The sequence below is a fragment of the Apus apus genome, chromosome Z (assembly GCF_020740795.1).
Source record: "Apus apus isolate bApuApu2 chromosome Z, bApuApu2.pri.cur, whole genome shotgun sequence".
Taxonomy (NCBI): domain Eukaryota; kingdom Metazoa; phylum Chordata; class Aves; order Apodiformes; family Apodidae; genus Apus; species Apus apus.
Window position 1 is genome coordinate 72,702,754 of NC_067312.1, and position 11,784 is coordinate 72,714,537.

Here is an 11,784-nt window from a genome sequence, read left to right on the forward strand (position 1 = left end):
CTATCCCATATACCTTGACAACAGCTGAACATTTCTATAATGTCTAAGAGAAGCAGGGAGACTGGTTGCATTATGTCTTACTTTCAGTGTGTCTTGGTAGTTCTTCAGGTCTATATTTCACTGGTGCTCTATAGGAATGAATGTCCCTTTGAGACAGCGCAGTGGAGAAATGGAGTAAAGTGTTTCTTTCAAGTTGATCCAACAATAGTACCCTAGTGAAAAGGCCTGAAGGCCTTTTCAATAAAAACCTTTGGAAGATTATTAACCTGAAGTGAGAGTGTACCCAGGCACTCCCTCTGTCCAAACATTCATCCCACTAACTTATCTTTTAGAAAGATAGTCCTTGCCTAGTTTCTGACTCAGAAACAAGTGTGTTTAAAAACATGGTTGGGTAGAGGGTGGGAAAATAATCATTTGTATCACTGACAGTATACTTTAACAGTTGAAGAAGAGATAGCATACTAGAAATAAGAACTTGAAAGGCAAATTTGTAGTATGTAGCCCAGCAAGGAAAATATAACATATAATTACCGTATTCAAGTACTTGAAATGTGTCAAAAATTCAAGACCCTCTGCAAACTTTAACTACTTACTTCCCACCAATCCACTATAAATAATAGCTTTCTCTTATAAGTAAGATGAAACTGTTTCTGAGTCAGAATTTCTAAAAGATTTGCTGAAGTATACACAAAAAATAATATTTTAATGGTAGTTCAATGTTATTAAATACAATTTTTTCATTTAACTTTCTGATAACTAAGGCAATGTGCTATAGTTAGAGGAGGCAACCTAAGGTAAGGAAGTTCAGTATAAAGTTATACAATTACTCTTATAATAAGAAGTGGTAAATCCATCTTAACCTTATCAAGTAATGCTAAAAAAGAATTTCCAAAACCAATTTTTGATATACAGATATTGGGCAATTGTGTCTTTTCTACTCATGTTACTGGTATTGATTAAAATGTAATTGTACAAGTCAATGATGCTATTTGATGGTCCTTTTATAAGGAACATTTTTCTGGTAGGATGCTAACTGAATAAAATGGAATAAGTACATAAAATACATCTAGTTGCTTTCCTCTGCAATTCTTATCTGAACAGATCTGTATAGCCCTATTAATTGGAACAATCTGTATTTTGTTTGTTTGTTTGTTTGTTTTAATAAGCAATAATTCTCCAAAGTATCTTTATTTCAGTGAGAATCTCCAGCACTTGACTGAAATGTAGAAGGATGCGACCCTTGTGTGTTAAGGATGCCTTTCCTTACTGCTATTAAAATATGGTCTGATTTGGTTAAATTATGAGTTTCTAAAAATTGTATAATCAATAAAGACTTTTAAGTTTGCAAATACGGGTATGATACATGTTTTTGAGGTAGCACAGAGGACTTGAGTTCAACTTCAATTAGCCATCCTTTTAATCCACCAATGACAATTCTGTACTTGAAATTTATGAATAGACTTCTGCTTATAAGGAAATTTTAAAAAGTCGTTTTTTGTGTTTTGGTTTTGTTGGGTTTTTTTTAAGGGATGTCACATGCTGTAGTACCTTTAGTATACTGTGTTTAGTTTTCATTAAATATCAACATAGCAGCATGTGCTTTGCCAAAAATAACCTTTTTTTTAATTGACAATATGGATTTTTAGAAAATAAAAATCTGTAGTTTTAGAAACACAAGTTCATCCTTCTCCTGTTTGGTTTTTATATGTGATATGTCTCTCTGCAGGAGGTAAATACAGAACATAAGGAAAATGAGATGTAATTTTTTAAAGAGGAAAACTGTGTTTTGATTAATATAAACAGCTGGAGTACTCTTAGATACAATTTCCAAGTTAGGATATATGATGATAAAGAAAAAGAATGTTTCTAATTTCTGTACGAATGAGGTGTGGGTTAAAAAAAAATGAAATTGTGTTAATGTTGGTCCAAAATAAAAAATTATCTACTGAAAACATTTCTAGTTTCCTTTTTACAAGTATATGGTATTTATTTTGGGACTTTTGAAATACTGGAGAATAGGTTTAATTAATCCCATAGAACTGAGTACCAAATCCTTTTTTTTTGGATACAAGCTGAATCAGAAATGTACCATTAAGCTTTCCTGGTGAATCCTGGGACTAAGAGAAATCAAGAAAAATTCTGACTTACTTCATGGGTTATGCTAACGAAGAATTACCCATTGACTTGAAGAGAATAATCTGAATTTAGTTTACTTTATACCCTGTAGAACAGAAAATCCTCTAGCAGGTTGTGCTTGTTCCCAAGCATGTCAACTCCCTGACAGTACTGAAAGTACTTTTTCCCTTTTTAGGACTGCATATAATATGGTCAATACCTTAGACACCCTTCTAAGTGTTCCATAAATTTTTGTTATTGTTAGAAATGGTTACATGCTATATTTATAGTAAGAATATTTCTTGAGATTTTCTATGTAGGAAAAATTGTTAAGGAAAAATGATTTCTCCTTGAAAGTAATTATTTATTGAAAAATGAACTCTTAAGGACACAGTCAAGTTTAAAAAGGAAAGGCTGTGTTTGGTAGATCACTGTTGTTAGCAGTTTTGCATTTACAATTAAGTTGAAAGGACTGACTATTTTAAGCTCATTATTTCCTTTATGTGTCAAGATCATTACTTTAAGAAAGATAAATTTTCTTATAAACCCTGGAAAAAGTCTAAAACAACAAAAATTGATCTATGGGTCATGGAAGAGGGGCTGGCCACTTGGAAGGAATATAGGATTGTTGTCAGACGATGTAGGGAGGCAGTAAGGAAAGCTAAGGCCTCCATGGAACTAAACCTTGTTAGGGAGGTCAAAGACAACAGAAAGAGCTTCTTCAAATCCATTGCAGACAGAACTATCACTAGAGGCAACATAGGCCCACTGCTGAATGAGGTGGGTGCCCTGGTGACAGAGGATATACGAAAGGCAGAGGTACTGATGCTTTCTTTGCCTCTGTCTTTACTGCTGCAGACTCTCCCCAGGAGCCCCAGATTCATGAAGCCCCAGAAGGAGTCAGAATAAAGGAGGAGTTTGCTTTGGTAGGTGAGGATTGGGTTAGGGATCAGTTAAGCAGTCTGGACATCCATAAATCGATGGGTCCAGGTGGAACAGCCGCAGGTGCTGAGGGAGCTGGTGGAGGTCATTGCTCGGCCACTCTCCATCATCTTTGGTAAGTCGTAGGCAACAGGAGAGGTGCCTGAGGACTGGAGGATAGCAAATGTCACTCCAGTCTACAAGAAGGGCAAGAAGAAGGACTGGGGTAACTATCAACCAGTTAGCTTCACCTCCATCCCTGGAAAGGTGATGGAACAACTTATTCTTGGCACTATCTCTAGGCATATCAAGGAGGAGGGGGTCATTAAAAGCAGTCAGCATGGTTTTATCAAGGGGAAGCCATGTTTGACCAACCTTCTAGCCTTCTGTGAGGAAGTATCTAGGTGGATAGATGATGGTAGGGTGCTACATGTGGTTTATCTTGATTTCAGTAAAGCATTTGACAGTCTCCTTCTGCAGAGCTTGGGACTGACACACCATGATGGTCACCAGTATCAGCCTTTATTATTAGGTTACATAGCATTCTTATACCATTTTCTCCTGTCCACGGGCCTTACGCTTCCTTCCCATTGGTTAACAGCTTCTGTTCACACGTTCTATCTTACTTTGTGATAGGTTACAAGTTTCTTACATTTTCTTACAAGAATGTCAACACACATCCATATCTCTCTCATACCTTCTTTTCCCACAAACATGTTTGTCTTTGTTAAGCACACAGCTGTAGTTTCTCGAGATCAAGGCTGCCTGCAGCCTGTAGCTGATGTCCACAGTCTCCCACAGCATCATCATAGATAAATTGTGGAAGTGTGGTCTTGAAGATCAGGTTGTGAGGTGGATCATGAACTGGTTGAAAGGAAGAAGTCAGAGAGTTGTGGTCAATAGGACAGAATCTAGTTGGAGGCCTGTGACTACTGGACTCCCTCAGGGGTCGGTACTGGGACCAGTACTATTCAATATTTTCACCAATGACCTGGATGAGGGAACAGAGTGTGCCCTCAGCAAGTTTGCTGATGACACTAAACTAGGAGGAGTGGGTGACACACCAGAAGGCTGTGCTGCCATTCAGTGAGACCTGGACAGGCTGGAGAGTTGGGCGGGGAGAAACTTGATGAAATTCAACAAGGGCAAGTGTAGAGTCTTGCATCTGGGGAAGAACAAGCCCATGGACCAGTACAGGTTGGGGACTGGCCTGCTGGAGAGCAGTGTAGGAGAAAGGGACCTGGGAGTCCTGGTGGACAGGAGGATGACCATGAGCCAGCAATGTGCCCTTGTGGCCAAGAAGGCCAATGGCATCCTGGGGTATATTAGAAAGGGTGTGGTTAGTAGGTCAAGAGAAGTTCTCCTCCCCCTCTCTTCTGCCTTGGTGAGGCTGCATCTGGAATATTGTGTCCAGTTCTGGGCCCCTCAGTTCACGAAGGACAGGCAACTGCTGGAAAGAGTCCAGCACAGAGCCACCAAGATGATGAAGGGAGTGGAAAATCTCCCTGATGAGGAAAGGCTGAGGGAACTGGGTCTCTTTAGCTTGGAGGAGACTGAGGGGCGACCTCATCAGTGTTTACAAATATGTTAAGGGTGAGTGTCAGGAGGACAGAGCCAGGCTTTTTTCATTGATGTCTAGTGATAGGACAAGGGGCAATGGGTGCAAACTGGAACATAGGAGGTTCCACATAAACATCAGAAGAAACACCTTCACTGTGCGGGTGGCAGAGCCCTGGGACAGGCTGCCCAGAGAGGTTGTGGAGTCTCCTTCTCTGGAGACATTCAAAACCGCCTGGACACATTCCTGTGTGATGTGCTCTGGGTGACCCTGCTCTGGCAGGGAGGTTGGACTAGATGATCTTTCGAGGTCCCTTCCAACCCCTAAGATTCTGTGATTCTGTGAAAAACATTGCAATTATATTCTGTATCTGTGGCACTATAGGAAAACGTTAATTCCAGTAAATAAAACATGTTTCATGATGTAAAGTGGTCTCACCCAGGGAAAGGTCTGCATCATGCAGAATTTGTCACTCCATGTGAAAATAGTAATTTCATGTTTAATACATGAAGGTTTCAACAGAAACAGCTAAGCTTGCTTGTTTATTTGTTGGTTGTTTTTTTGTGGGTTTTTTTGTTTGTTTGTTTGTTTCTAAAAGGTATTCAGAAAATGAATTAATTACCCAGAAGTTTTCCTCATTTGAAGAATAGGCGGATGCTGTTTTAAAATTGGGAGTGATGATATCCCTGAATAAAGAAGGCTTGCCCAATAAAAATTGTGTCTGTGGCATTCAGAATGTACAGTGCTTGTCTCGAACAATCCAAGAGATAAGTGATGGACTTTGGCACTCAGGATATCTGTTGTCTGTCTTGTGGCATCTGAGAGTTGAACAACATTCGTTGATGGACTAAAGAGATGTCTCAGCAACCCACTCAACTGTTTTGCTTCCCCTCCTGCAATGTGTACCTGAGAACTGGGGAGTTTAATGTGGGACATGCTGAGCTTGGAGAAAAAAAGGAGATCTACAGCTGGTGCTGGGACAGTGATAACCAGGCCTTGATATATCTCATGAAAATCACCAACTTAGCAGGACAAGACAAAGAGTGCTGGTCTCAAGCCACTTCCTAGGACTGAAACTCCACTGCAATAAACTAATCCTGTGGTGCCAGTTGTCTCAACCTCCTCTTTGAAATGGAACATTTAGCCAAACAAAGACTATCTGCAGGACATAGCCCTGGAGCCGTACCTACCCCCCTGCTATCTCGGAGGAGCACAGAGAAGATAGCAGGATTTTCTCCCTTATTCAGGGAGAAAAGTGGGGGTGCAGTGGGCAAGAACTGTATAAAAATCTGGGACACTATGGGTGCATTTGAAGCACTTCCCCACCAGGAACCACTTCCCCACCGACGACATCGCTGGACCGTGGTGGTAACTATGCTCTTGCTTGCTGTCCTCTGTATTTCTGCTTTCTCCTTTCTTTTCTGTCTCTGTTTTCCTCCCTGTCCTATCCGCTCTAGGGACTTTGCTGTGTTACTCTAATAAAAGCTTGTTGTGCGTGTGACATCTGACCTCGTTTGCGTCTTAATTTCACCATTCGGGATCACCTTTAATAAAAAAGTGCCACGTATCCGAATACCGGATCGTGACATTAATTGGCGTCACGGACAGGATCCCAATGGTGAAAGTGTCACAAGTTTTTTTTGTATGCCTCGGTGTCCGTAGGGGAAGAGCCTACGGGGGGCTTTTGTGGTTGACCTCTTAGGATTCAGAACTGTAGCTTACTCTTGCTCGGAGAGGAGAGAAGCTAGGGGCCCCCGTTCCTTGTGGTTGGAGGTTTTTCGGCGGAACGGTGGGTCGGCGTCTCCGCCTCTTGGAGAGGTGCCTTAGGGCCGTTGGAGACGATTACCTATTCGCCTAGCAAGCGGATAGGCTTGGGGGATAGGACGATTTCCTGTCTCTTTTGTATTTTTGTTGTTGTTGTTGTTTTTGGAGTTCTGATCCGTTGATAAGAGGGCTGAGTTTGTAATTGTGAATTAAGAAGTTAAGCGTGTGTATCCTCTCAGGGAGTGTTGTCAGTGGCCGTCGTGAAATCTAAGTTCTTGCCCTTCCTGAGACGTTTGGCCCTGATTTTGTGAGTTAAGTAATAATGGAAAAGGAAATTCATACGGGGGAATCCTCCCCTAGTGTTGATCCCGAGACATTGTTTAAGATTTTGGAAACTTGTAATGCCCGTCCGTCAGTCTCGGGACAGGACTGGGCTAAAGAAAATTGGCATAATTTACAGAGTGTGGCAGATCGTATCTCTGCATTACAAAAGGAGGCCAAGCGGCGATTCAGGAAAGGCAAAGGCATAGTCTGTGCGGTACTAGGAGCTTGCCTGGTGTCGGCGGCGCAGCACCGAGCTGACTGCCAGACCCAGAAAGGAAAAGTTATCGCATCTCTGCAAACATTAGTCGAGTCGTTACAGGACCAAATTGCTGGCCTTAAAAGAGAGAATGTTGAGCTCCGGGAGAAATTAGAGAGTGAAAAGGCTCACTCGGATTCTTTGAAGTACGCTCTGTGGGAAGAGCGTACCTCTCGGTCTGAGCAAGGGGCAGAAGTGCGGATGAATGAATTGGAAGAAAAGGGTGACTATATTAGGAGAGTGAGTCCCATTTATCCTCAAAAAGAGTTGCGGGAAGCTAAAGCCCGATCAGATAAAATTCCACAGTTACGCCCCCTGATTAAAAGGGAATACTATTATGAGGACCCGGATGATGAACAACCTTCCTCGGTAACTAAGGAGGTCCCATATTCTGCCACCGAGCTGGCAAAGCTAAAGAAAGAATTCGCACGTAACGCCAAAGAGTCAGAAACGGAGTATGTGTGGCGAGTCTCTTTGTCCGGGGGTGACCAAATTTTATTAACTGAAAAAGAGGCTGAAGGATACTGGGGACCCGGTGTCTTTTTAACTACTGGCGACCAGAGGGCCCCATGGTCACTCACACAACGCGCCGCTTATTGGGCTAGTGGATTAGATCCCCTAGAGAGGGGGGACCCATTGGCTATTGTTGGAACCATGGAACAAATATTAGAGAGTGTACAGAAAGCAGCCTGTTTGCAAATGATGCACAACGGGCAGCTGAATCCTTATCAGGAGTCCCCAATGTTATTGACAGTGGATCCGGAAAGGATGACCCCATTAATTCGTGGGCTCCCTGAATCCCTTAGACCTGTTGGGATTCAACTGCAAGGACAAATTAAAGCTACCAGCCCACTTGCGCGACTGGAAGAGATCGTAACTCAAGATCATAACACCCAAAAGTCAAAAACATGGACCTGGGGAGAGATTGCACAGGAGCTGATTAATTATGGCCGGAAATATGGGCCAATTAATCCCTCTCCTCATCGGTCAGAAACTAAAGCAGTCCGATGGGCAAGTCCGTCCCCTCGTGACAGACCCCCAGGTAAAGGATTTAGACGTCCCCCACCTAACCTTATTGCCCCGACGGCAAGGAGAGACCTTTGGCATCTTGGTTGGCAAAAGGGGATTCCGCGTGAATTAATGGATGGAACCCCCACAGATGTGTTGAGAAAAATGGTGACTGCTTGGCCAGATAAACCGCCCGTTTCCGCGGTGCGTGAGAAATCTGCCTGTGAAGAAACAATAGCCAGTGCCCCCCCACTCATAGATTTGAAGGACCCCATTCTGACTATGAAAGCCGAACAGGGAAACTAGATGCCTCGCTCCCCGTAGGTGGGAGGGGAGAGGGAGGCTGGATGTATATTAGACAACTCACCAGGAATATTGACGGAGATGTGTTGATAACAACTATTGTAGGCCCTCGTAAAGTGCCCATTACCTTTTTAGTAGACACTGGAGCTCAAATCTCTGCTCTTACAGAAAGGGACGCAAAAAGTTGCGGTGTAGAACCTTCCAAGAAACCCCTGCGAATAATGGGTGCAGTGGGCGCCGCACAAATCGTAGTCTCCGCGTTTGTTAAAATCCTATTGCCAGGAGAGGATGATTTCATTTCTGTGAGAATGGCGATTGGTGAATTTCCCTTCAGTTTGTTGGGCATTGATGTTTTGCAGGGGCGAACATGGACCGACGACCAGGGGAAACAGTGGGCGTTTGGTATCTCTAACATGCAGGTTCGCCTGTTACAAACCGCGCCGCCCCTTCCCCCATCCAAAATAACTAACGTTAAGCCATATGCATTGCCCCTGGGTGCCAGAGCAGGAATCACTCCGGTGATTGAAGATCTAAAGCAAAAAGGGGTGGTCGTCCCCTGCCATTCCCCTTTTAACTCCCCGGTCTGGCCAGTAAAGAAACCAAACGGGAAATGGAGGCTCACAATAGATTATCGCAGGTTAAATGCCAACACCGCTCCTTTAACTGCTGCCGTGCCAAACATTGCTGAACTCATTGCTCTGATACAAGAGCAGGCACACCCTATCATGGCTACTATCGATGTCAAAGATATGTTTTTCATGGTCCCTTTGCAGGTAGAAGACAGAGATCAATTTGCTTTTATATGGGAAGGACAACAATATACCTTCACACGCCTTCCCCAAGGGTACAAACACTCTCCCACTTTAGCACATCATGCTCTAGCACAGGAACTCGAGCTGATTCCCAGAGAGGACGGGGTGAAAGTATATCAATATATTGATGATGTGCTAATTGCTGGAGATCAAGTGGAAGCTGTGCAAACCACCCAGGAGCGCATAATCTCTCACTTGGAAAATATAGGTTTGCAAATTCCAGCAGAAAAGGTACAGCTGCCCTCTCAGGAAGTAAAGTTTTTGGGCATCTGGTGGAGAGGAGGTAAAACTTGTATTCCCCCAGAAACCCTGACTACTCTGGAGCAGGTCACAAAACCAGAATCGAAAAAGGAGCTACAACATGTTTTGGGGTTACTGGTGTTTTGGCGAAAGCACATACCCGATTTTTCTATCATAGCAAGACCCCTATATGATTTACTGCGGAAGAGGGCACAGTGGCAATGGACTGAAGTACATGATGAAGCTCTAAAACTGTTAATTTTTGAAGCTACGGCACACCAAGCCCTGGGCCCAATTCACCCTTCCGACCCAGTTCACATAGAGTGGGGCTTTGCATCAAGTGGCATGTCTGTGCACTTGTGGCAAAAAGGGCCACAAGGACCGGTTCGGCCGATTAGTTTTTACTCTCGCAGCTTTAAAGATGCTGAGAAGAGGTATACCCCTTGGGAGAAGGGTTTGTTTGTGGTAAGCATAGCACTGCGCGAAGCCGAAAGAACAATTCGGCAACAACCACTGGTACTTAGAGGCCCATTTAAGGTACTTAAATCAGTATTGTCGGGGACCCCACCCCCTGACGGGGTGGCCCAACGAGCATCTGTAAGGAAATGGTACGCCCAAATTGAGCACTATTGCGAAATTTTCAAAGTGACTGAAGGGACTCCCGTAATGTTGTCTATCCAGGAAGAGCCGGAGGGTGAGGCTACAGAGATAAACCTCCCTCCTGTTATACAGGTAGCGCCTCCGTTCACTGGGCAGTTGGAAAATGCCTGGTTCACGGATGCCTCTGCAAGACGAGAGGGAAAGGTGTGGAAATACCGGGCAGTCGCTTTGCGAGTTGATAATGAACAGGAAATAATTACTGAGGGTGAAGGTAGTGCACAAGTCGGGGAATTAGTAGCAGTGTGGAGTGTTTTTCAGCATGAATCTCAAACTTCCTCTCCTGTCTATATCTACACTGACTCTTATGCTGTCTTCAAGGGATGCACAGAGTGGCTCCCCTTTTGGGAACAAAATGAATGGGAAGTAAACCGCATTCCCATTTGGCAGAAAGATAAGTGGCAAGAAATTTTAACCATTGCAAAACAAGGTTCATTTGCTGTTGCATGGGTAGCTGCTCATCAGGATGGTAAGTCCCCCACGAGCCAATGGAATAACAAAGCTGATGAATTGGCCCGCTTAGCACCTTTGCAGAACTCCCCCATAGAAGAAGACTGGGAGAGGCTCTTGGAGTGGCTGCATGTAAAAAGGGGACATTCAGGAATCAAAGATTTACATTGTGAAGCCCATGCCCGAGGCTGGCCTGTTACCCGAGAACAGTGCAAAACCTGTATTTCTGCCTGTGACCAGTGCCGTACCCGCCTTGAAAAGCACCCCCTAGAAGATGATCCCTTGCATTTGAGAACTGGAAAGGGACTATGGGAGGCCTGGCAGGTAGATTATATTGGTCCCTTCCGGAAATCAGAAGGCAAGCAATATGTATTAGTGGGAGTAGAAATTCTATCAGGATTAGTCCAGGCAGAAGCTTTTGCACGGGCTACAGGGGAAAACACAGTTATTGGCTTGAAAACATGGTTTGGGACACTCCCAAAACCTCAAACAATTCAATCAGATAATGGCACACATTTTACTGCTAAAATTGTGCAAGACTGGGCAAAACAGGAGGGAATCAATTGGATTTTCCACACTCCCTACTATCCTCAAGCAAATGGAATAGTGGAAAGAACTAATGGCATGTTAAAACGTTTTCTGAAACCACAAGGCAGCAGGTGGACATCAAGACTGAGGGATGCAGTTACAGCTGTGAATAGCCGATGGGGAAGGAATGGATGTCCAAAATTGACAGCCTTTTGCCCCAAAGCTCCCACTATTTTACCTGCTCCCAATGAATCAGATCACCAAACACACCCCTCCTATTACCCAGGACAACCAGTCCTGGTGGACCTCCCCACAGCTGGGAGAGTCCCCCTTGTGCTAAAATTACCCCTAAACCGGTATATATGGAAAGCCAGAGATGCTAATGACACAGAGCACAAAATCAACACAAGATGGATTGTCCCATCCTTTTAATATTAACCTGGTCCTTCATTTAGGACCAAGGATCTTCTCTTTTTGTCTCTTTACAGGCACAGAACCAAGAGGATCAAATCTCTGCTGTGCAGCTTTATGGGAGAATTGACTCCTGAATCCCTTGTAATTGTGTGTATTGTTTGTATAATCATTGTAGTGGGTGGGACTATATCATGCATTATGGAATATTATCCCTTATTCTTTGGACAACCGTCCTCCACGTCATTGCTTTTGAAGGTAGAGACCAAGCACCAGGATCATGGGAAAACTGGGAAGAATGAAATGAATTTATGGTTCTAGGTGAACAGATAGCCCGAGCCTTTGACCTAACCTCTTGTTGGGTGTGTGGAGGACCCATGGGGCTTTCAAGTTGGCCCTGGGTAGCCAAGCCAGTTGCTGCTAAGTGGTGGATAAGC

The 11,784-nt window shown here is 43.7% G+C and overlaps 1 protein-coding gene across 1 annotated transcript; it reads left to right on the forward strand.

Annotated features, from left to right (window-relative positions):
• The first annotated feature begins 6,680 nt into the window (after nt 1-6,680).
• On the forward strand, nt 6,681-8,252 carry LOC127396039 (uncharacterized). Its single transcript, XM_051643589.1, has one exon. The coding sequence runs from the start codon at nt 6,681-6,683 to the stop codon at nt 8,250-8,252; it is 1,572 nt and encodes a 523-aa protein (XP_051499549.1).
• The last annotated feature ends 3,532 nt before the right edge of the window (nt 8,253-11,784 follow it).